General features: G+C 54.1%; 1 protein-coding gene across 6 annotated transcripts in view; it reads right to left on the reverse strand.

The window, feature by feature from the left end:
• The window catches only part of CARD11 (caspase recruitment domain family member 11), a 92761-nt gene that overhangs the window by 31517 nt on the left and 36244 nt on the right, over window positions 1–25000 (reverse strand). For 3 of the 6 annotated variants that reach the window (XM_077140480.1, XM_077140479.1, XM_077140475.1), the window contains exons 1-4: window positions 23606–23829; window positions 9617–9743; window positions 2645–2915; window positions 849–986 (exon numbers count right to left, since the gene is read on the reverse strand). In XM_077140480.1, coding sequence (XP_076996595.1) covers window positions 849–986; window positions 2645–2840 — 334 coding nt within the window. In that variant the 5' untranslated portion in view covers window positions 2841–2915; window positions 9617–9743; window positions 23606–23829. Of the gene's footprint in view, window positions 1–848; window positions 987–2644; window positions 2916–9616; window positions 9744–22103; window positions 22409–23605; window positions 23830–25000 lie in introns of those variants that run through there. The other 3 variants (XM_077140477.1, XM_077140478.1, XM_077140476.1) reach the window with 3 other exon arrangements.

A 25000-nucleotide genomic window follows, 5' to 3' on the forward strand; every position in this document is an offset into this window, starting at 1 on the left:
GATGAGACCCAGCTGCCTCTGAGGAACTGTAAAGCTGTAACTAAATAAATCCCCTTTATAAAAGTTGGACCATCTCTGGTGTATTGCATTCTGACAGCCTTAGCAAACTAAAACAGGAGAGTTGAGAGGATGTGGCAGGGGACCAGGTCCAGCCCACTGGGCAGAGGAATTAGAGAAGGGTCCTCCAGGTGAGCTGAAACATTAAGTTGAGGTGGGGAAAATGCATGCTAGGCAGATGAGACACCACTGCGAAGGCTGCCTGGGGGCGAGGGGAGGAGACTGGCACCTCTCAGGAACTGAAGGAAGGCTGAGGTGGTTGGTGCCCTGGGAGAGTGGGAGGCAGACAGGTGAGGCTGGGTTGTCAGCAGGAATGGGCCCCATTGAAGACCTGGGCCTTGATGTAGCAGGGGAAACCACTGAAGGGTTGCAAGCAGGGGAGGGGAACATGGCAAAAGAAGAGGAAGATTGACACAGGGCAGGAATGGAGGCAGGGAGTCAGTGGTGGGGTGATGGTGGAGAGCAAGAGACAGATTCAGGGATATTTAGAAGGGAAATGAGAACAGAGGCAAGGCAGGGACAAGATTTATAGGACAGAATGAACTTCTGCTGCGTTCCAGGACCGTTCGTGGAGAATGCTGTGTGAATACCTACTTTTCGCATCTGCTTTTGTTTGTCCCTCTGTCACTACTTTTCATCATCAGGCAGAGATAAATGGTTATCAGCCCACAAATCGTGCAGGGCTACAATGAATGTCACAGGCTTATAGCTTTAGAACTGCCCTGCCACTGGATGGACACACACATGCCTCCTACCAGGGCCCAGATGTGCCCGATGGCAAAGCCACTTACCCACAATGGTGGAGAACCTCCGGGTGGGCTCCTTCCCAGTCACCAGTTTGTATAGTTCTGGGTAGTAAAATTCCAGGCTCTCCAAGAAGACCACATAGCCCCTTTGCCCCTTGGTATGGAGAATGTCCAACAGCCGGCCTAGGGGGAATGCCAAGTCACTTAGTGAGAACCTGACCGGATATAAGTTTTTCATGTTGAGACTTATCCTGGTCTCGTAATCCTCAATCAACTCTAAGAAGACAGTCTTGCTACATTCTCTTGCTCCTGAGTTGTATCCTGGAGTCCAGATAATGTAAATCAAAGTGCCAGGCCCTCAGCAGGGGCTCGGCGAGTGCTATTTTCCTTTCTCTGAGAAACTGGTAGAACGATGATAAACGGAATTGCAGCCACAGGAAACGAACAGTTTCAAAGGGCTTTAAATGACCAGGGCTGAAGTTAACCGTATAGGCACCTGCTCTTCTGTGATCGAAGGGGTAGCACATACAGTCACACTGGTGGAGAAATATATGGTCCCCTGGGATTCAGAGCAGAAAGACAAGTGTTTGGGTGGGGAGTGAGGAAAAATTAGAGGAAGCCGACGTAGCTCCATGGTTTCCTTTGGGATTATCCCACCATCTGAAACATCTTCAACCTAAATGTAACTTGCCTGGAAGATTCCAGTTTCTCTCCCACTGCTTCCATTTATCACTTACATTTCTTGGCCCTTTCTTAAAAATTTTATTCTCAGATATTCCTTCCCTCAAGGTCCTAAAACTCTACCTTTTGCCTAGATAGGCATAACAAAGAAGTTTCCTCTTGTATTGGCACCTGTATTTGGTGCAGCTGCCTTGAGCACTGAGTGTAGACTTCTAAGGTTACATCCAAGCTCAGTGGGAAAGCTCACTGTAATTAGTTAGTGATGGCTTTCATGGGGGCAAAAGAGAATAGCAATATACGCCCACCCCGCCCCCATTACCGCTATTCAGGATGGTGATTTTCAGACCTTTCAAACCATTATGCACAAAAAGAAATACATTTTAGGTTATAACCTAGCATCCACAGGCAAAGACAAACACACTAACACTTGTATGCATGTATTTAAATACATGCACATATACACACATTATGGTGTGTGTGTGTGTGTGTATTCACATTGTATCTATATACACCTGAAACAAGATTCACAAGCTATACTTTTTACCCTTACTGAATATGACAAAGGGCCATGGGTCCACCCTTTGGCAGTCTGGAAAAGCTGATGGACCGTCTTTCTCAGTAATATTTTTAAACAGAGAAAATGAAATATATCAGATTACAAAGGAGATTGATTATAATAAAATACAGCTCTCAAATATTAAGTGAATTTGTGATTCGGTAATAGGCGTGCTGCTTTGTTAATGCATTAAATAACAAGATCTCGTGGCAGGTATAATAGCAACAGCAATTTTGAGGGAGATGAGTGTAAACAGTATTTTGAGAAAGCTGCAACAGCTGTAATGCAGTAAGAAAATGTGATTTTTACTGTTGACAAAGTTACAGGTGCTGCGAGTACGGCTGATTTGTTACTCCCCTTCTCTCATAGCTGCCGGGAAGGGCACACTTCGGTTTAGGTCAGTGCGATAAAGATGTACCTTTAAACAGACGGTTCACAGAGCCTCTGAATTCTGCACCCCGGCAGCTTGGGGGGTGGGGAGGCAGCCGTCTACGGATTCCAGTTTAAAGCCCCTGACCCAGAGAGCCTCCGCTGGAGCAGCCCCGGCAGGGTCCCCCGCCGCCGTCCCCTGGCAGCCCGGCCTCGGGCCCGCGGCCCCCCGTACCTGCGCGGTTGATTTTGGAGGGCAGCATGGGTGCGTGGAGCACCTCGTCCTCGTCCTGCTCGTCGATGGCTTTGCACTGACGCAGGTAGGGGGTGAGCTTGGCGGGGTTGATGTAGCGGCTGAGCATGTGGCGGTTGCACTCCACGCTCTCCCACAGGGCATCCTCGGCCTTCAGCGCCTCCATGCCCTCCTCCATCTCCCGCCTCCTCCTCGGAGACGGGCGCCCCGCGGCGTCAAGGAGGCGGCTTCCCCGGGCCGGCTCTGTGCCCCCCTCCAGAACATGTTGAAAAACACACGGTTAGAGGAAGGCATATTTTGTCTTTTACTTGAAAAACGAATGTGAATACCAATATATCTTATATACTAAAATATTCAATGGGAGGATAAACCAGGAAGAATTTCACAAGGTCAGAGTTGTAGGGAGAGGGAGGAAGTTGGGGTGAAGGGACGTGGATAGAAGTTGGACGCATTTGAATCTACTTCTTTTAATACGTATTTGAGACAACAGAAAAGAAAACTGAATTTAAAAGGCAAGCTTCAACATGAAATAAATGAAATTTATTTTGTATGCCAATTGGTGGCACAATCGTACAGAAACGAATGTTCTAGTGACCTTGAAACAGATCCTCTGACCACGCAGCCCTAACGGGACCCGCTTCCAGGACCGCGGGAACTGCAAGGTCACCTCAGCCCGTCGTCAACACCGGGGCAGGTCCCAGCAGAGCGGCTGCTGCTCTTCTGAGATGGTTGTGTGCGGAGTAGAACAAGGAGGGTGAGAAGTCACATTGGCGTCGCTGAAAACCGGGATTTTTACTGTGGCTGTGCGGCTGACGCGATTTTCCAAAAATGCCCATCCCAGTGTTTCTGATCTCGCCGAAGCTTGGTGGCACCCATGGAGGTGGGGTCAGTTCCATCCCCCGCTCCCTTGGACCCAGGCGGGGACTTGGCGAGTCTACCATGGTGGAAGGGTTGGCGTGGCTTCCGACGCCAGTTGTCAAGGTGGTACGGCTTCCTCTGCCCACCCCCCCTTCTCCCTCTCTCTTGGCGCACCCTGGAACCCTAACCTCATGCTGTGCAGAGAGATGGATGGAGGGCCCCTCTGGGGGAGGCTGAGGCCCCAGCTCTCAGCAGCACCGACCGCCAGCGTGTGAGAAGGGAGGCCTGGCGGTTCCATCCCTGGGCTCTCTGGGTCTCTGGCAGAGGCCCCAAAACATTGCGGTTCAGAGGTGAGCTGTCCCCACTGAGCCCTGCCCAAATCGCAGAAGTGTGAGTAAAATAAGTGTTATTTTGAGTCACTAAGTTTACGTTGCTTTATTACAGGGCACTAACTAGCGGGAACAGGAACAGAAAGCGTTTGTGTTAATCAGAGACCTGGTAGTCTGAGCTTGAGCTGGAGGGTCAGCGTGAGCCTGTGATGCACTGAATCGTAAATAAAAAAAAAGTCCTGGCGCTTCCATTGCCAAGACCCAGACACAACAACACACCCAGCAGAAATGGGCATCCTAAGCACCATAGTGTGGTTTCCCATGACAAGGGACCAGGGTTTTTGAAGAAACGGCTGATGGCTGCTGAAGGAGGGGATGGTTCTGTGGGGTTTCATCACATCAGTCCTTCTTACACAGGATTGAAAATTTCCTTTAAAAAAGCTAAAAAAGGGAAAGAAATCCTCACAATACGTGTTTATTATACCGCTACCATGTGTTTTAGCAATTATGATGTAATTGGGGTACATAAAAATGAAAGAGTGCATCGTGGAGAAAATTACTTTTGTAATTGAAGATCTAATACATGGAGAGATCCCAAATGGGAAGAGTCACCCCTGAAAAGGTGCCATTTCTCCCTAAATTAATATATAAATTCAACGCACTTCAATAAAAACTTTTACAAAATTTTTTTGGACTTTGACAAAATGATTCTAAAATGCATTTGAAACAATAGAGATCCAAGAATAACTAGGACAGTTTTTTTTTTAAAGTAAACCAAAAAGGGGGTTCCCTTACCAGATATCAAGGTGTAGTATAAAGTTATGGTGATTAAAATAGCGTAATACTTGCTCAAAAGTGGTACATGCACTCAGTAGGGCCGAGCTGCAGATCCAAGCAAATATAAGCCTAGCATTACCCATTACTAGGGACTAATTGATAAACAGTGCTAGAACAATGGCCTTTCCACATGGGAAAGAATAAATCTCTCTCTTATACCATAAACAAAATAGATCCAGATGAATTAATAAGGAAAATAAGGCTTTACATCCATTAGATGAAAATATAGGACAATAGTCCCTCCATTTTGGGACAGAAGGATTTCTTAAAAAGACCCTAAACTACAAGGCAAAAGATTGATACAGTTGATCACGTCAAAACTGTGCTGGTTTGAAAGGATGTATGCACCCTAGAAAAGACATGTTTTAATCCTAATCCCATTTTGTAAAGGCAGCCTTTTCTTCTAGTCCCTATTCAGTACTGTATGCTTGAATCTGTAATTACATCATCTCCCTGGAGAAGTGATTTAACCAAGAGTGGTTGTTAAGCTGGATTAGGTGACGACATGTCTCCACCCATTTGGGTGGGTCTTGATTGGTTTACTGGAGTCCTATAAAAAAGGAAACGTTTTGGGGAATGGGAGATTCAGAGAGAGCAGAGCAGAACGACATAGCCACGAGAAGCAGAGTCCACCAGCCAGAGTCCCTTGGAGATGAACAAGGAAAACGCCTCCCGGGGAGCCTCATGAAACAGGAAGCCAGGAGAAGAAGCTAGCAGATGACGCCGTGTTCACCATGTGTCCTTCCAGTCGAGAAGGCACTCGACTGGAAGGGCACATGACTGTGTTTGCCATGTGCCTTCTCACTTGAGAGAGAAACCCTGAATGTCGTTGGCCTTCTGGAACCAAGGTATCCTTCCCTGGATGCCTTTGATTGGACATTTCTTCAGACTTGTTTTAACTGGGACGTTTTCTCAGCCTTAGAATTGTAAACTAGCCAATTACAATTAAAAATTAAAAATTCCCCCTTTTAAAAGCCCTTCCATTTCTGGTTTATTGCATTCCAGCAGCTAGCAAACTAGAACAAAAATTAAAAGATCTTGCAGACAATAGTAAACATTATATAATGCGCATTATGTGCCGACACCTTTCTAAATGCTTTCCGTGTGCTCATTTAGTCCTCCCGATTCTATGCGATAGGAACTACAGTTATGCCTGTTTTAGGGATGGATAAAGGAACTGAGTTTCAGAGGGGTTAAGTAATCTGCCCAAAGCTACACAGCAGGTAAGTGGTAGAAGTGGGATTTGAGGCCCACATCTTGATTCTGGTGTTTGCATTTGTAACCAATAGGCTAAGGTCTCCAAAAATAAAAAATCTTAAGCACGCCAAAAAAAAGTAACAGGCTGGGAAAAAATATCTGCATCCTATGTGAAAAAAAAAAGAAGAATCATATCCAGAATATATAATGAATTTGTACCTAGTAATAAGAAAAAGAACAACATAATAGAAAGATGGGCAAAGTAATGGACCAGGGCATTCACAGAAGTAGAAACCAGAGGATCCGTACACATATTGAAAGGTACCCGACTTCCCTAATAATCATAGGCTCGCAAACTAAAATGAGGAAACTCCAGTTCACGCCCGTTGTCACTGAGGACGGCTTTATGACCCGGTACAGGGTATGTCCCAGAGAGCACCCCGCGTGCATGCTGGAGAAGAATGCGTCCTCTGCTGCAGCTGGGCAGGCTGTTCTGTAGATGCCTGGAAGGTCTCATTTGTTTATAGTGTTGTGTAAGTCTAGTTCTTGGTGCATCTTCTGCCTAGTCCTATCTATTATTCAAAGCGGGGTAATGAAGGCGCCAACTATTATTGTTGAATTATCTATTTCTCTCTTCAATTCTTTCCGTTTTCAACTTCATGTACTTTGGGCATGGGTGGCCGGGGTTTTCCTCTGTCTTTGAAAGGTAGACAGAAAGGGACGTTCTGCCGTCGGGCGTTGGGGTGCTCGGGTCTGAGGCTCGTGTGATGCCTGGGGTTGCGGCACCCCATCTGCCACCCAAGGATTCGCTTGAGGACAAAAGCTAAGCTGGGGAGGGGTCCTGGCAGCCGCCTCCTGGTGGGTGCTGAGCCCCCGCCCACGGGCGGGCTCCCTAGGGGAGTAATGAGTGCCCTTTGCCCTAAGCTGCTGTACGTCGGGGCGACTGTTACTTGCAGCCCAAAGCATCCTAACTAATAAATTCACCAACTATGTACAAAGACTGGCGAAATACAGGAGAAGTAAATGGCGTGCGTTAAGAAGCTTGCACTCTTTGGGGGGTCACCAGGGGTGTATCCAGGAAATGGGTAAATGGCCGCTCCGGGCAGGTCAGCAGGGCCTGACCGAGGAGGTGGACTCGGTCCCGGGGCCTGGTGGAGAGAGCTCGCAGTGCACCAGGGGCTGGGGCCTGTGCCTGGGCTGCTCGGAGGAGGGCAGAAATGGGCAGGGAGTGACCAGGGCAGGGACTTCATTCCAAAGCAGAGGCTAAGGGTGCCCCGTGACTCACCTGCATGCAAAGCACAGGACCTTGGCCTGGTTTAAATCCGTCACCTCATTAAGGCCCCCGTGCAGCCCAGCTGTGGGGACCCTGAGGTGAGGGACCCTGTGAGAGCTCAGTCCTCGGCAATGTCCCAGGCCACGGCCCGTGTTCCTGGCGCCACAAACTCTCTCTCTCAGGGGACTCTGTGTAAGCATCTACCATGGGTGCATCAGGAATGGAGGGTGGCAAGGGGCCTCAGCACAGCCCCTGCCCTGGGGAGGAGCTCAGCTGCATGGGAAGGGATGACCATCCATGCGAGCAAAGCAGGAGGTGTGAGGGGCAGCACCGGGGAGGCCTGGCCAGCATGGAGGCCAGGGCAGAGGCCAGAGCAGAGGGCAGCAGGAGAGGCCAGGGTGGAGGGCTGGGAGGGGAGGCCAGCAGGGGAGGCCACGCTGAGCTCTGCCAACCCTGGGCTGCCACCGTGTGTGGCCTGTGCTGGACCCTTTGTCTAACCGTTTTGCTTACTGACCGCAGCCCTGGGGGCTGGGGGGATTCTGCCGGTTTGCAGACAGGGACGGGAACCAAACCAACTTGCTCAAGGCAGGAAGCAGGCTCTCCCCCAGCCCCTGAGGCTGAGGCTCCCCTCTTAGCTCCCCTTGGGAGCAGGTCCCGCCTCCTGCAGACGCTCCCTGGGCAGCAGTGGAGGCAACATAAAGAGGAAGATGGAGGGTGCAAGTCCCTGGTGGCAAGCCTGGGCCCGGTGGAGGTCATGCTAACCCCTGGCCGTGCCTCACAAAGCTTTAGGACCGGAAAACAATTTGGCTTTCCTCATAGGGTCGGCCCGCCCCCCCCAGGTATCCCTCACAGGGGAACTCCCTAGAAACCCATCCATGCGCCCCAGGAGCCGGGTGAGAATATGCCAGAGAAGCATCGTGCACCCCAAACCTGGGCGCCACCCCAGTCTCCAGGGCAGCTGAGTGGGCGGACACTTGGGCACAGTCACACCGCCACTCTGCCGCGAACGTGGGAACCCAGCCGACACCTGTCACTCACGCTGATGTCCCTGGGAGAGGCAGGGCTCCCCAGAGCCTCTGAGTGCGACAGTCCTGCAGCCTGGGCCAGGGTGCCTCTAGGTCGCTGGGCCCAGGCTCAGGCCGGGGTTCCCACTCCTGCTGCTCTCTGCGGGTGCGCAGCCTCCTGCACCTGGGGGCCCGGACAGCGCTGCACGACGCTGGGGCCATCCTAAATCACCAGGTAACCCCACAGAAGTGTGGGAAACGCGGCACTAAACAAACCGTGGGAGGGAGGCATATTTGCAGGAGAAGCGAAAGGCGGGGGCTGGCTGCACCCCAGTGGGCCCTGACTGGGGGTGATGAGAATATTTTAGCCAGAGGGTGAATTTGCAAACAGAGAGTCCACAGGTGGCGGGGAGCCACTGTACAGCTCTACGCGTGGAGGGGGAGCCTTGGGTCACGACGCAGGGCGGAAAAGCAAGTGACAGGTAACACAGAGAACAGTTCCGTGAAGTTCAGAACCATACATGTGAACCCACACTGTGGAGGACAGCTAGCTAGCTACGTACCTACAGCCAGAGCCGTACCTATCGCTGCAACCCCATCGATATCTGCCACAGCTGCAGCTCCATCCCCGTGGGGGGGACACTGAAAACCCGAGTGGCAGCTGCCTCCGTGGCCGCGGAGGGCACACAGCCATCAGGGACACTGGGGATTGTGCCGCTGTTTTGGCTGGGCCACGAGTGAACCTTTTATTGTTCTTTGTCTCACAGGCACACGTCACACACGATGTTTTGTGTGTAGGAAATATCTCTCGGACAAAACCCACCCAGAGCTCAGCTAGTCCCGAAAGGAAAACACCATCGAGGACCTGCTTTCCAACGCGCTCCCCTGTCTCGGCCCCGCAGTCACCTGTGTCCAGCTCTGGGCAGTTTCCTCGAAGACGTTTTGCCCAGAAACGCCCACCCGGAGGCCGAGGCTGTGAACTGGGGCAGCCCCAGGGCCGCGACCCCCTCCCTGCCCCCAGCTGGACTGGAGCTGGTGGCCTCGGTGGGCTCCGGCCGTGGCCTGGGCCCCAGACCTGAGTGGGCCGGCCACCAGCAGCGGGGACCCGGCCACGGCATGGCGCCCTCCAGGAAGGGCCACCGTCCCGCCTCCTCGGGGGGACACAGGCCACGGAGACGGGCTGCCCGTGGACAAAGCCCCCGCCCGCGGCTGGGCTTCAGGCCCCTCGTCCTCCCGGGCGTTGGTCACATGCCTCCGGGACGCTGTCACCGCAAAGCTCAAAACCTGGAACTTGCCGGCCATGGCCCCTGGGCCCTGGGCCCCTCCCGCCCCTCCCAGCCGCCCCCCACCCGCCTGCCCCCCTCCCACCCCCTCTGCCTGGAAACCGCCCCCCCCTGAACCCCCAAGCCTCAAGTATGGATACGCTAATTTAAAGGAGACAGCAGGCACTGAGTACCTGGCATGGAGAAAGCACTCAGGACTGGGAGCTGCTGGACGGTTGCTGCAGTCTGGCTTCTACAGCATCCGGCCGGGGCTTGGGGCTCGAGCCGTCTGTCTGTCCCTGCAGTCCCGAGGGCCGCCGTCTGGAAGGGGAAACGTCGTCAGCCCGTGGCGGGCAGCGGCTGGACAGCGCACACCTCCAGGCCCCACAGTAGTGCGGCCAGGCCAGAGGGTCACCGGCGGCAGCCCTGAGACCCCTGGCCAGGGCGAGAAGTTCACGACAGGGCCCTGATGAGAGCACTGCAGGGTGGGGGCCTCGCAGTCAGCGGCGAGTCGGTGGGTGGGAAGCAGTAGCGTGCACCCTGCGCCCAGGAGACCTCCGCTCCCGAGGGTGCTGCTCCAGCCTCCCACCCGCCCCGGGCCGGCAGCACCTCCCCGCACCCGGGCTGGGATGCCCCAAAGCTGGAGTGCGTGATGGTGCTGGCAGGGCCATTGCTACCGGTAGCTCAGCCCCAGGAGCCCAGCTTTGCTGTGGGGTGCACAGAGAGAGGAAGGGGGTGCGGAGCACGGAGGGGCTCAAACCCTGCGAAGGCGAGGAGGGGTCTTTGAACATTGAGAGGTGCCCCCACCATGACCACAGCTGCGGGGATCCCAGTCTGGGACAGCTGTTTGGAGACCTCCATGCTGGGGAGTCCCGAGGTCCCCAGGATCCCACTGTTTGATCAGCGCCTTGCTCTCGGCTCAGGCATTGAGGACTCATCACCAGCTCCCGTGGGGTGGGCAGAGGCCCTGGGGAGGGCACCCTGCATGGCGGTGGCACAGGAGCAGCCCCCCTGCCGTCAGGCACCGTGCCGGGGGTGTGGGGAGGCGGGGACTGTACATCCAGGTCCCCGAGGGGCAATGCTTCCTCTAGGAGGGTGAAGAGGGCACAGCAGCCTGGCAGCCAACGAGCAAAAGAAGTGGGAAATGAAACACTTAAGATATTTGTGGTTTTAAAGTAATGATAATGTGGCTCCTTTATAATCAGAAGAAAAGGCTTTTTTTTTTTTAATGGTAAGAAAGGTTTTAATCACATGTCAGGGAAGCCCCAGGTTTGCACAACTGTCCCTGCTGTGCCGCCTTCCCCCGTGTCCACAGCGGCCTGGGGAAGCCGAGGACAGCCAGCGACGAGGCTGAATGCTCCGCTTCTGCCCTTCGCATTTTGGTGACAGCCCTGGAGAGCTTGGTCCCGAGCCCAGGGAGAATTCATAGGATCCTTCTCCTGAGACATCGGCTTATGGGTATAAATTCAACTGGCTCAAACGTCATCCCTAATGCTTATAAACTATTTACCGTGTGCCAAGTACTTTGTTGAGCATAATCAATAAAGCTCCAGAACTCCTTGAGGCAGGTATAATTTATTGTTATTACCATCGTATGGCCAAGAAAATCCGCTGGGCGAGCGCGGCGGCTTGGAGCTCCTGGCCCCAGAAAAACACAAACTTCGTGAGCCCACTGAAAGGACGGCCTGCGGACGGGCGGCCTCAGTTAAGGAGGGAGCCACCCTTAGGATGGGCCTTCGTCCTGTCCCTAGGGCCCTAAAAGACTGAAATTCAGACACAGAGAGCCGCCGAGGGCAGCGAGATGCTCACAAACTGAGTCCCCAACAGGAGGGGGGGGGGGTCAGGAGAGGCAGCCCCCCACGGGCACAGGACGGGGGAGCCCAGGACGGGCAGCCGGCAGCCACCCCGGAATGCCCCAGTGTTTGGGGTGAAGGCACCACCTTGATGACGCCTTGATTGGAACTCAAAACCGTGAGCCGGCAGATTTGCTTGGTGTGAAGCACACAGTGCCCGGTGTACGCTTGAGCCCCCTTGGGATACCGAAACACAGGGTTCAAGGTCTCTGGCCCAGAAGGCACAGTTGGGACCCCATGTTCTTTGACTTGCATTCGACCACTACTGTAGAATCCCTAGAATGGTTTCTTCTTCTTCTTTTTCTTTTTTCTTTTCTTTTCTTTCACTTTTTAAATATCTATAACCAGAAAGTATGCAGATAAAAACTCCCTGAAATAACACTTTAACATATGAGCTTAAGGGTGAACTAAAATCAAGTTCTAAGATGGCCCATATGGGCTCAGGGTTAAAATGAACAACGTTTCCTTCCAAATAAAGGAATTAATTGCTTGGCGAGTAGTGAGCTCCCCGTCACTGGTGCTATTCAAGCACGACTGGTGCCTGTTCACCTTAAGTGACGCTCAGGAGTTGACAAGCAGATCTCACACACAGTTCCTTGTTGCCTCCCACTTACGGATAAACAAAGAGCCAAGGGCCACTGGATGTTTGGGGAAAGTCTCCAGGTGAAAGGCAGAGATCAAAACAATCGACATAAGGAAACTGCAGGAAGCAGACAGCACAGCATAATGGAAAACTTAAAAAAGCCCTTACAATTAAGATCCATTAAACATGCACAAAACAACAGCATTGTGCTATGGAAAGGAAACAATCAAAGGACAAGGCAGAGTTCCTGGCAAGTATGAATAAGGTGGCAGAAATTTAAAATCAATAGAAGATTTGGAGGATAGAGTTGGGAGGAAATCTCCCAAAGAGTTAAGTAAAAAGTTAAAGAAAAGGGAGTTAAGCGTGGTGGTGGGAGGGTGAAAGGGGCTGAGATCAATTTAGGAGAGCTAATATCTAATACACGGAGATCGTACGTGGAGAGAATAGGACAATTAGGGAATTAAATGATCGGAGAAATACTATTAGAGAATTCTCAGGGCGGAACAGCGGGCTTCAGATTTAAAGGGCCCATTGACCGCTCTCTACAATAAGTGGACAGACCCTTCCCCAGACACATCACTGTAACTCTGGGGCCCCCAGGGAACAAGAGGGAACCCCAAAGACTTCCAGAGAGTACACATCAGACGTGTGCAAAGACTGGGCTTTGTGGGGTGCCAGCCTCCCCAAAGCGGGGCTGGATGCCCAGAAACATCATGGTGAGGACTTTGCGGTGGGCACAGGGGATTTAAAAAAATTTTTTTTACGTTGAATTCTATATCCACCTAAAGTGTGAACATAGAATGAAATTATTTTCAGCAAGGCAAGGGCTGTAAAAAAATTCTCTCTCATATCCTCTCTCTTAGGAAGCTTCTGGAGGATGTGCTCCGGCTGAATGGAGCCCAGGAAACAAGGAATCGAGGGAAACAGAGTAGCGAGGGGCAGCGCAGGAGGAGAGCGGGGCAGCCGCCCGAGGCGTGCAGGCCCTTAGGGGGAGGCTGCCAGGCGGAAAGCACCCGAGGGGTGTATTTAATAATGTAGGAAATAATACACTTGGTACTCAGGGAGAGGTACATAAAAACCGAGATAATAATAATAAAAAAAAGGCAATATTAACTCCAGGAAATAAAAAGATCCACGAGGAAGGAGATATTGTCACAGCATGCAACTCGTCTCAACATGAACAATATTTAGCCAGACACGACAGGAAAACACCAAACATTGAGACCCAAATGTACGGTGAGAAGGAAGGAAGGGGGCGTCGGGGGACAGGGTGGTCGTTAAAAGAGCTAAATTTGTCTATCTAATGATTTGCCAAGAGATCATGTCTTAAAATCGATATATCATAAGTAGCAATGCTAGAGTATTTTTATACAAAAGGAGGTAAATAACCGAAAGGCAGCCGGAGAGAGGGCGGCAGGCGGTGGCCTCGGGGTGCTGACGGCAGGCTGCAGGGGGTGGTTTCCTTACAAGCCTATTTTACCTCTTAGCTATGCACGGCGTTTGTATTGTCTTGCTGAAAAATAAAATAAAGTGATGTGGGTCACTTGATGAGACATGCACACTACATTAAAGGATGACGAATAAGAGAATAGCCCGCCCTCTGCACACCTCCCGTGCTTTCTCCTCTGTCGTGCTGGTCAGCTCACCCTAGTCACCTTGCATCCTGGGCGCCACACCTGGCACCTGGCGTGACCTTCACAGGGGCCCAGGAAGTAGGTTTCTTATGCCCGGTTCTGGATGAGGAGGCAGGTCAGCCGATGTGGAGCCCATGAGTGGGCAGTGGCCAGCAGAGATCAGCTCAGCATGGGGTCTTGTACCCCAGAACTGCTCAGTACACATTGGTTGGGTGAAGAAATAAAAATAAACATTGAATCGTGAATCAAGCAGACACTGAAGCTGCTCTGGATTCCAAGAGCCCGCAGGCCCCTGGCGGGATGGACGGCTCTTCTCGGGAAGGGCTGCCCCAACCCCAAAGCTTTGCAACCAGAGGGGGTTAACAGTCTGCTAGATAAATGTATCCCTGATTCATTGATCTGCCTGAACGATTGGAGCAAGTTGCTTTAATTATTCCAATGAAACCTCCACTTAATTGAACAGACTTCTGGCAAGGAAAATAAAAAAAGATGATTTAAAAGGCTGATCTACTGCCCAGAAGGAGGGGCTGAGGGCGCACGGGCATGCCCTTTCCAGCATCCACAGCCTGTGAAGCTCTGAAATTAAAGCTTTAGGAAAGGGAACTGTGCCCCCTCCACGCACACCCACCCCATCCCCATAACACCCCCTGCCCCCCCGTGAAAAGGGCACTTACAGAAGCAGCTGAAAAATCTGCCCTACAAGATTCTTCTCTGGCATCCCCATTCCCTTTTCAACCTCTGTCTTTCTCGGCTCATTCAACCGAAATATTGAGATGATAATATTTCCCATCAATTAACATGTGTACAGCAATCACTGGAGCTGCACTGATAGGTGTTTTGAAAGCAGCAATTATCGTGTTAAATTCACGGTAGAATGACAGACCCTGCCAGCTGCCGACACGAGATCCACGCTCTTCCACTTATGAACAGATCTCCAATTTAGTTTGGGGCATGAATGCGCCACCTAAGCAACTATCTCCAGCCTCCCTTGCAGCTAGAGGTGGCTGCATGACATAATTCTGTCCAAAGAGGTGTAAATAGACATTCCTGGGTGAGACTTAGGAAGGCTCTATAAAGGGGGCAAAATTTAGTGTGAGGAGCCTTTTACTTGTCATTGTTTTCCTGTCTGGAACATGGATGCGATGTTCGGAGGTGAAGCAGCTACTGTGTGAACGTGAAGACAAAGGGCACACTCTAAGGATGTACAAATGGAATACATCCTTCTAACTCGGAGTCACTAATGGCAGCCCAGGCCAGCTAACCTTTGAGCTCTTGTTCATGAGAAGAAGAAAATGCCTACTATGTGTAAACCTCTGTCTGCATTTCTGTTAGTTGCAGCAGGATCCTAACAGCAACCTCACAGCACCCTCACAGACACAGGTGACAAGCAGTATCTTAACGGATATAGGTGGCAAGTAGATACATGTCTTCTAAGAAAGTCTTACTGGTCACAGCCACAGGTTTTGAGCCCTAAAACCTGAGCAATGACCATTTCTGTCTATTCATTTCCACTCCTTTCTTCTAGATACACACTCAGAGTCAGTGAGCAATCAAGAAGTGCTATGGAGGACAGAAGCAAATCACACGACTCCAAGGGGTTGCCAACATCCTTGGGGAGAGAAGGCACTGCCCAGGAAACGGTAGCTACCAGCTTCTGTCATCATCTATGTGCTCACACACTCCCAGCTTCCAGCCCAGGGGAAGGACGAACGATTTCACTGGCCACTTTGGCCCTGCCTCAAATGCCCAGCCCACCTCCAGCCCTGCCCTCCTCTTTCAGTGACCTTCCCGTCGCTCCCCCAGCCTCTGTGAAGTAACCCACCGGAGTCCATCTCTTCTCTCATTCAGCCTCATCATTCCACCCGCACCCAGCCCCCTCCCCCGACTCTCATCACCGCCGGGCCTCTTGGCCATCAGCCCAGGCAATGCCCAGCCCCAGTGCCTGGCCTCCTCGCCCCCCACACTCAGGCATCGCTGCAGGCGCCAGGCTACCTATAATATTTATGCCTGAAACTCCCCAAGGGGCAGCATTCATTCACTTCCAGGTGACCTGGGCAAGGGGCCAGTGGTTTCTCAACCTGATGGGCTCTAGGAAAAGAGTGGGGAGTCGGGATGGGAGAGTAAGTCACCCTTACTGCCTCTGGAGGCCGAGGGCGTGACCAGACATCAAGCCCCTGCTCCGTCCTACCCCGGTGTACGTCCAAACGTCTACCGCAGCAGCTCCCAACTGGCGTGCATGGAGGCAGAGAATTTTGGAAGGGCACACACCTCTTGCATTCCCAAAGGAGACTGCTTCCCCACACCTCACTCTTCATTTTCTAATATGACTGCAGAGAGCTTTTGAAAAAGCACAATTAGGAATGACAGATTTAAATTATTCTGAAATGCATATCAATTTGTCACATTGATTCTCTGTGAGCATTTCCCCCGCCTGGATTTCAGAGCTGTGCACACAGCAGGCTGGCCGCTGCGGTGCCCGAAAGCCAAGGAAGGCATGGGCTACTCTGCCAAACCCAAATCCCAGAGAGGGGTCAGCCCTGGGCTCCCGGGAAGGGTAGTGTGGCTAGGGGGCTGGCTGGGGGAAACGCTGGCCTCAAGGATAATGAAATACTGTCTCCCCTGCTGCTGACTTCAATGCCTGGTCATCAAATCCGCCCTCACCAATGGAGACTGTTGAGACGCTGCGGCCACCGGCTGATTTCAATTCAAGAGGCCCCTGCGCTTTCAAAGACAGATGCTTTGCCTCGTCTGCGGTCCTGAAGAAACTCTTTTTTCCTGGGCATATTCTTCAGTATCTTGTCTACCACTTATTTTGGGTTGGGAGAACTTAGAAAGCCACTGTCGGAATTTTTCAGTCTGGTGACTTGGTTTTGAATCCCGCGATCTAGCATGGAAGAGGTTTCCAATTCATGTCTGATGAATCGAATGCTCTGGTGATCTAAGGTTTTATGACCAAAACATTCCATTATCAGAGAACCGTATTCAGTAATAATCAATCAGGAAGTACTTGGTGAGTTCAAGCGATGGGGTCAAGTTAAATGATCACACTATCGGGCCAAGCTACCATATGTTCAAGCTATACAGTCAACCTCCACACCCACGCTATGTGGTCAAGCTAGATGGCCAGCCTACGAGATAGGCTCAGGCTGATCTGCAAAGTTCTGCCCGAGATTTCCGCCGTGCAGACAACATTCGAGGCTTTTCCACCCTGCTTTGCCTGACCTATCTCCCCACCCCCTGAGGGCTCCCCGAGAGGAGAAGCAGCACCTTAGTCCCCTACCTCCGCCTCACCCGCTGCCGGGGACACACCGAGCTGCCTGCGGAACGAGTGAATGAAGAGTCTCCTTCCAGAGCATGGCCTGGACACCTGGGCCGTCTAGTCTACGAAGCCCCAGGCCGGACGCTGAGCAGGTACTTGTGGGGAAATGAATTCCTGGGAGAGAACAGGCAGGAGGAAACCTGGAGGAACTTTTTAGATTTGGGGAACTGGGGAGGTAGTTTGGAAGGGGCCGAATCTGATCTTGGAAAGGGGCCCCCTAAACTTGAGCATGTGTGAGCGTGTGGGGTGAGACCAGAGGCCCCAAGAACTTTTCGGTGAAAAGGTTGGGTTCTTGCATTTTATAGTAAAGGTCACCGTCATCATCAGATAAGAGCAGCCAAGAACGGGAATCAGGAAGACTCTGTGGCAGTCACATTCAGACCTTAAATCTTCCCCTTTCATCTTCTCCTCTCATTTGGCCAGCACAGGCTCCAAGGGCAGCCTGCGCCTGGGGCCCAGCGCCTCGTGGCTGGGGGTGTCAGCAGAGCTCAGAGATCAGGTTCCAGAGGAGGAGGCCGGGGACACCTCCCCTCCCTCGGCCCCTCCCTCCTTCCTCCTCGTTCATCTCATTCAACAAACATTGCTAGATGCCGAAGGCAGAAGAATAACAGAGGAAGGAAGCTTTGGCTATGAGAAGGTTCAGGAATAAAAGAAAAAGAGGACAGGTGAAGGTAATCCTGGGCTGGGTAATTTTACGAGTCATCTCGACCAGCCCACCCAGTCGTTCCGTCAAACACCGGTGTTCCTGGGAAGGAGCCCTGCAGGTGGGGCGGCATCTACCATCGGCTGACTTGAAGTCAAAGTGCCCCTCAATGAGGGGGTGGGGGGCCTCGTCCAATCAGCTAGAGCAAATGATCTAAGGTTTTATGACAAAAACATTCCATTATCAGAGAACTGTATATGCCCGAAGAGCAAAACCTTGGATTTCCTGATAAAGGAGAGGTTCTGCCTGGAGCCTGCACCCTTCTCCTCTCTGAGCTTCCTTCCAGCCACACCGGCCTTCCTGCAAGATTCCGCCCTAAGACGGCACGGCCAGCCCTTATTGGAATGTCCAGCTGCTACCCCTACCAGCCCTACAACTGTGCGAGCTAATTCCTTCAAACAAATCTCTCCCTATACACAACTGCGAAGGTACATCTATCCTGTTGGTTATGTTTCTCTGGCTTCTCTGACCAGACATACGAGGGAACACTTAGGGCATTCAATGCAGAGCGAAGATGGCAGGGGTAGGGAAGCCAGAAGGGAAGGCGGAATGAAAGGCTCGCTGGGGGTGGCTGGACAGCGAGGCGGGAGAGGGGGGAGACGCTACCCCGACGTGCAGGCCCAGATTTGAAGGCTGAGCATCAGCTCAGAGGCTGGGAGGCACAGGCATCTGCAAGGGGAGCGCGGGGGCAGCTCGGGGTGGGGACTGCCTGCAGCTGGCGGGATGTCATGTCCCCGGGCCACATTGGTGAGTCTCCTTTGCAGCCCTAGCAGCGGGCAGCATGGGCCAGACACCGGACCCCCAGCCTGCATTTATAGGACACCCAGGAAATATCCTTGGACACGATGCCACGTTTCTCGTTTGGGGGCAGCTAGGTTATGGGATGTCCCGGGAGAAGTTACAGGCAGCCACACTTTCAAACACTTCCCCATGCGTGTGAGAATTCTGCCAGCTCTTTCCATCGGCCAGAAGGCTGTTTCTAGAAAACGCAGATTTCAGGTTTTCTCGTCGGGGCTGGGTGGCCAGCGGAGGGGTTGGCCGTGGCTGGAGGCCCCAGGCCCAGCGTTCTTGGGGCTGCAACTTCTTCTCAAGAGGCCTTCGGCTCTGGGCAAAAGGCGGGTGCAGGAAGCAGCACAGCTGACCTCAGACTTCCTTATTCTACCCTGAGCTGCTCACGGCTCGAGGTGAAACCTGCCCCTCCTCGGACACCGGCCAAGGGGCAGATGTCGCTGCAGAAGGAGGAAGGAAAGGGCTGGGCCACCTCGGAGGCTACGAGTCACCCTGTTAGAATGGCCACGAGCTTTGCTACCTGGCCACCAGCTGGCTCTGGAGAGCCCTTGTCTTGTGGATTTAGGGGGTGGGTGGCTGGGAGTCCAGTGCAGGACACCCAGAGAAGATGAGGGAGAGGCGGCCCCTATACCTGGGAGACTGACGTATGTGCTGCCTCATGCTGGGAGGAGACAGTGTTCAAATACAAGGAAAGAAGAAAAAAGGTGGTGGGGGGAGTAAGGGAAAGATGGCAGGAATTCAACTACAATCAACAAAAGGAAAGTCAAACTCCCAAAATGTTTGCATAAAGAAATAAAACCGTGGTGTTTGCAAATAAAAATTAATAAGAAATAAACATAAACCTTAAAAAAGGTGTGTGTGTGTGGGGGGGCAGGAGATAAAGTTGACCACTTCCCTCTCTCATCTGGTGGAAAAGCTCGGGTCCTAAAGTAAGAGAGTCCTGAGTTTGCAGTTCTGCTGTCTACTGCTGTGTGGCCTTGGGTGTGTTGCTTAACCTCTCTGAGCCTCCATGTTCAGCCTGTAAGTGTGTGGACTACTTGTGTGGTAGGGGTCTTGTAGTGCAGACGGTAAGTGCTTAATCAGTGCCACTTGGTCCCCTCCCTCAGAAGCCAGCAGCCAACCCAAGACAGAAACAAGAAGTTCCTCTGCAGTCGCCCTGTTTGCCTCCGTATGAAGCCGTATGTAAAGAAGAATGTGGGGGGCTTGTCCTCCACGCCCTGTCACCCCACCTTTTCATGTCAGCTCTGGACCTCGGGCTCCCCTGGGCGGGGATTCATCTCATATATCCTTGCTCGCCCTACAGCCAGCACGTGTCCTACATAAACGGGCATTTGATGTTCATCAGATGAATGATTTCCGATGATAAACGCTGGATTTCTTGTCCTCCCTCTGGCAGGTAAGAAATTCACCTCGGCATGTGTGGCGTGGGCCAGCGTGGGTCAGCGTGTGGCGGCCTGCTGCCGAGCCAGGCCCCTCACCGGTACGTGGCTGCGTGGCTGCACTCTGGCCCCGAGTACCATCTCCCTGGCGCTCCCGATGTGTCGTGGACTGGTCCCGAGCGTGCATCCCTCCATTCCTGACCTGCCGGGATGAGCCATCTCACCACAAGCATCTCCGCAGACGAGACGCCCCTCAACTGTGGCCGGGAGGAAGTCCTTGCTGGCTGGCGGGCACGTCTGAGCCGCATCCATGGGACGACAACGACCGCCCTCTCCGGCCGGGTCCTCCCAGAACCCGAGGAGCTCATCAAGGCACGAGCCCATCCTTCCTGCCAGCGCTCGGGAGGTACGGGTCCGGCTTATGGGGTTCGGCCTCTCTAAAGACGATGACCCAGTGCGGGCCCGAGCTTTGGGTGGAGCAAGGCCACGCTGCCCCTCACGGTGTAGGGTGACCCTCAGCAGAGGGATGCCCGGACAGCTGGGCACACGGCCGTGTGAGCCGGGGGACATGCAGTGGCAGCTGTCCGCGGAGCAGGAGGACGGCGTGACCCGGGAGCGCAGCCCAGATGGGACGGCGAGGGTGGGGGCGGGCAGGACCCAAGAAAAGACTGCCAGGGGAGTGGAGATGCCCAGGCCCCCCCAAATTCTGTCGGGTCCCGCCCACGCTCTCCGCTAGCCAACCCCTGGGGACTCTGGACGTGCCGCGCCACCCAGGGAGCAGAGATCCCGACCGAGAGCCTGAGGACAGACACTCAGGACGCAGCGGAGGTTTGCGGTTTTTCCTTCGGCAGGAAAATGAGAGCGTCGTTGCTCTGTTCCTTTGCGGTCCAGGTTAGGAAAGGATGCCGGGCTCCTGGGCAGCCTACAGCCGGCAGCGCAAACCCACTCTGGAGTCCTGCAGGGGCCCCGACGGCCCCACCCTCCAGGGTTCGGCACGTCTCCTGGAATCGATGCCACTTACCCAAGGCACTTTTAGAGTGAGAAAGCGTGAGGCCCGTGCGTGGCACTGAGATGGGCGCTATTTTACCATGACGATGAGCCTTTCCACCCGCGATCAGGCAGACCCCCAGGTGAGAGTCAGACCTCCAGATGTCCACTTTCGGAGTGCTTCCCCCCAGAGACGGCGCAGGAGCGAGTCGGTTAAACTGCATCAATTGAGCATCTGCTATGTTGGAAGTGAGAGGGGGCCGTGCATCCAGTTAAATTTTAGGCTTCAGAGAGGGAGGGAGGGAGGGGGCTCTGGCTAATTCCTCGTAATTAACCGCAAAAGAAACAACTTGCCCAGGAAATGGGCCCCTCCTTTCCCACCGCCTCGACGTCCCCACATTTCAGTGAGCTCTGCGCTATTCTGGGCCCCTCTGTCTTCAGTTCACGGAGGGCCGGCTGGAGGGACGCGCTTTCATGCACTCAGGAGCAGAGCCAAAGCCAAGGTCACGTCGGTGGCTCATCCGTGCTGCCCTTTGGAGGGCTGCCCCCTGCTGCAGCCTTTGGGCCAGACCAAGCTGCCCAATTCCACGGAGGTGGGCCCGACTCCTGCTGTGTGGGGGTGCCCGTGGCGCTTCCCCACCCCCCACCCCACCCTCTCCCTGGGTTCCTGCCCTTCGCAGCGCTGGCCCCTCGGTGTAGGCTGCATTTAAAATAAACGCAGCTGCCCCTTTCTGGGCAGGCTGAGGTGTCAGGCCCCACCGAGCGGTCACCCCCGCGCTGTCGGGGACCCTGAAGGAAAGGGGCTCCCCCAGGCCCCCGGGGTGCCTTCAGCAGGTTGGGGGGGTGGCAGCCGCAAGGCCAGGACCCGAACCCCAGGAGAGGAGCACAGGAGAAGGTGAGAGGGGCAGGAGTAGGGGAGGGAGGAGGGTGGAGGCTCGAAAGAGAGACGAGGGGAGAGTCGGGGTGTATGACGGGGAAGAGGGAACAAGAAGTCAGTTTTATTTAGTAGCCACAGGTGCGTGGCTGAGAAAAGGAAACAGAAACGAAGAAAAGACAAAGCAGGAGAGGAAAGATGTGTGTGTGGGGGCGGGGAGCAGGTGCAGGGGCGTGGAGGGGAAAGGGGGGGGTCTGCCCAGAAAGAGACCTGTCACTATTTCAGCATCCGCAAGTCGCTTCCTTGCCCAGCGGGCGCCTGCCACCCGGTCCTGCACAGGCATTGCAGTAGTTCATGGGACGCCGCCACACCTGCCCTGGAGACTCCCATTTCCCACGTGTTTGTGCAAGGTGAGGGGGGTCAGGAAGGGACGGTCACAGGACCTCTCAGAATACACCAACTTCCCTTCGACAGGGAGGGCACGCCTCTCCTTAATGACTGTCGTGTGAAAATGTCTTTAAATGTGCTGGGGCGCGGAGGCCGTGGGGGGCTGGTCTCACCTTCTCTTCCGCCAGTGGTCCCTGAATCCAGGCCTGCGTTTTCCAGATACTTTGGGCTTCCTCCACAGTCATGCGGGAAACACCACGCTGAGACTCGGAACGTCACAGGAGAAGGAACTGGGGGTCTCTTGGCTCAGAGATAAGCTCTCGCTTCCTTCCAGCAGAGGGAAAGATGACAGAGCGCAGGCAAGCCCGAGCGCCTTCCTCAGGCCTGCGTGGAATGACAGGAGCACCGAGAACTGAATAAGGCGTCCATCAAGCAGACCCGAGGGCGCGGGAGTGGGTGGCCTTGGCCAGGGCGGGGGCGCCCAGCCCGGCCACCATCGCTTCCCACCCCTTGGCGGTGGGCGGGGAGCTGTGACCAGGTCACCCTGGGAGCCAGGCTCGGGCAGGCGGCGGCGCCAGGGAGCCGCTCGGGAATCACTGCCTCCCGAGATGTGTGTCCCGGCGTGATTTTGAGACACCATGGATTTAGCATCCTCGCTCGCATTGCAGAAATACCTCCAAGTCCCAGCCACCTTTCTCCAATCCATGAAGTCAGCTTCGCCCCATAAAGGAAGGTCAGAGTCTGTGAAAGAGCCCGGAAGGCTGCAAAAGTGCCTTCCAAGGTGCATCGCTCGCCGGGTTCCTGAAGCATCCCACTAGGAAATGAGACATCTTCTCAGATGCCCCCCGGAGCTCTACGGAAGGGGTGAAGTTCCGCCTGGAAATCTGCCGTCCTTCTGCCTCCTGGAACCTGCCCTCTGCTGCCCCGTTTCTCCCCAGTTCTGGGTGGAAGGCTTCCTGCCTCGTGCAGCTCTCTGATGTTTCTCTCTCGTTCCGTTTTGTTTGTGGGCCCAGGAGCTAGGACTTGGGGTAGATGCTGGATGACATTTAGCTCAGGCTCATTTCTTTGCTTGCGGAGTCTTAATAAACCTCCAAGAGCAGATCCAAAGGTACAAGACCCAGAGAGAGCAAGGCTGCAGGGCTGTGTGTCTCAGATCGCGCCAGCACCCCTGCTTCTGCAAAGGGCAGCTGCACACAGCTCCTCTCCACCCAGCTGGGGTCCGTGGACAATCCCCTCCTTCAGCCGGCGCATGCTTTGCACTCCCCCCACTTGTCAGCTCTCTGCACTGTCCTCAGTCGGGAGAAAATCAAAAACCAAAGGCATGAAAACTGGAGCCCTCTGCCCTAATCCCTCTGTCCCCGGGCAGGTGCCGAGAGCCTTCTCTGTGCCTGATTCTGTATTACGTACAATAAAAGTGACAGCATAAAATACTCGATCAGCACTTGCTGCTGAGATCCCACTGCCTTGTTTGAGAAGTGAAGAGCGGAAAAGGGCATACATGAAGCTGTTAGAGCTCAGGGGTGTAGACAACATCCAGGGAGATGGGAGGCGGGCGGGGGGAGGGGAAGGGGCTACACGAGGGACTCTGACCTGCCTCCAGAGGTCTGCTTGGCTGCAGCTCCCCTGGCACAGAGCCCCTGCGCTTCGAAGTCAGGTGGCTGGAGGATATACTCACGTGTTTGCAAACTAGGTACCTCGTGGGTCTGACTGAGGGTCTCCGCTGCTCTCCAGGCCCCTCTCCTCCAGCTCGTTGCCTGTGAGGCCCCCTGAAAGCGCTGTGGCTGCAGCAGCCTCCCCGGAAGCCCACGCCGCCACCCCTGCTCAGAGGCAGCCTCTATTTTTAGCAGGCACAGAGGTGGGGGGCGGGGTGGGCTGCTGTACTTCCCTTTTTTTATTTCTGAGCAGAAAAGGTGGGTGACTTTCCATTCCACGGAGGAAGGGGGTAGTGGGAGAAGAGAAGGGATCTGTGCTAATTATGCTGTGTGGGGGGCTGCAGAGACGGGGGGCTGGGGCTGCCGAGGTGGGGGGGCTGCAATGCGTCCCTCTGCCCCTCTCTAAGCACCTTCCTGCATCCAGCAGGCTCTGATGGCTTTGTTCTCCCAGGAGCCCCAGGGAGGAGAGGAGAGCGGGTGCCTGGGCAGAGATGGGGCACACCAGCGGCAGAGGCACCCAGCCAAATGGGGAAAGACTGGGGTGATAAGCATTGGGGTAAGGATGGAACGAGAGGATGCAACAGAATGTCCCACACGTGGAGAGATGGGGGAGGGGAGCCCCTGGGATGAGTTGATACGCCCAGATCCCACTCCCTTGGGATGTGACCCGCTCCAGACATGTGATCTTTGCAGATGGGATGGGTTAAATGAAGGTGGGGGGCATGCTGGAGCAGGTGGGCCCCAAATCTGGGCGGGCTGGGGTCCTTATGGGAGAGAGAGTCTGGGCGCAGAGACGCAGAGAGGACCGAGCTTAGCTTGGTGCGGTGCTGCTGCGTCTCTTCTGAAGCTGGCAGCGGGGGAGAGTTCCGGTACCTCCACGACCTCACCAACACCAGGTGTGCCAGCACCTTAGGTGCAGGCGTCCACTCAGTGAGTTCTGACGCCGTCCCTCTATTTGCATGCCCGGGTTTCCCTCCTTTCCCTCTCCCTGGGCCCCTCATCCTTTCACACCCCTCACACAGAGCGGGGCCTGGAACCTCAGAATGTGACCCTACTGGAAAACAGCCACCAAGTTAAAATGAGGTCACACTGGGTGAGGGTGGCCTCGCCCAGTGACGAGTGTCCCCTCAGAGGAGGGGCAGGCCCATGGAGACACGCACACGCCTGTCACGTGGCTGGGTGACGACGGAGCCAGCGATGGAGGGGTAAAGGGTACAGCCACAAGCTAAGGGATGCCAGAGCCGGCCGGCCCCATCAGGAGTTGGAGGACACAGGAAGGAGCTCCCATCCCTGGAGCCTTCAGAGGGAGCCTTGCCAGGGCCCCATTTTAGACTTCTGTGAGAAGTCTCCCCAGCACTGAGAGACAATAAAATTCTGTGGTTTTCAGCCCCCAATTGTGGTATTTGTTACAGCAACTA

The sequence above is a fragment of the Tamandua tetradactyla genome, chromosome 23 (assembly GCF_023851605.1).
Source record: "Tamandua tetradactyla isolate mTamTet1 chromosome 23, mTamTet1.pri, whole genome shotgun sequence".
NCBI classification, from domain to species: domain Eukaryota; kingdom Metazoa; phylum Chordata; class Mammalia; order Pilosa; family Myrmecophagidae; genus Tamandua; species Tamandua tetradactyla.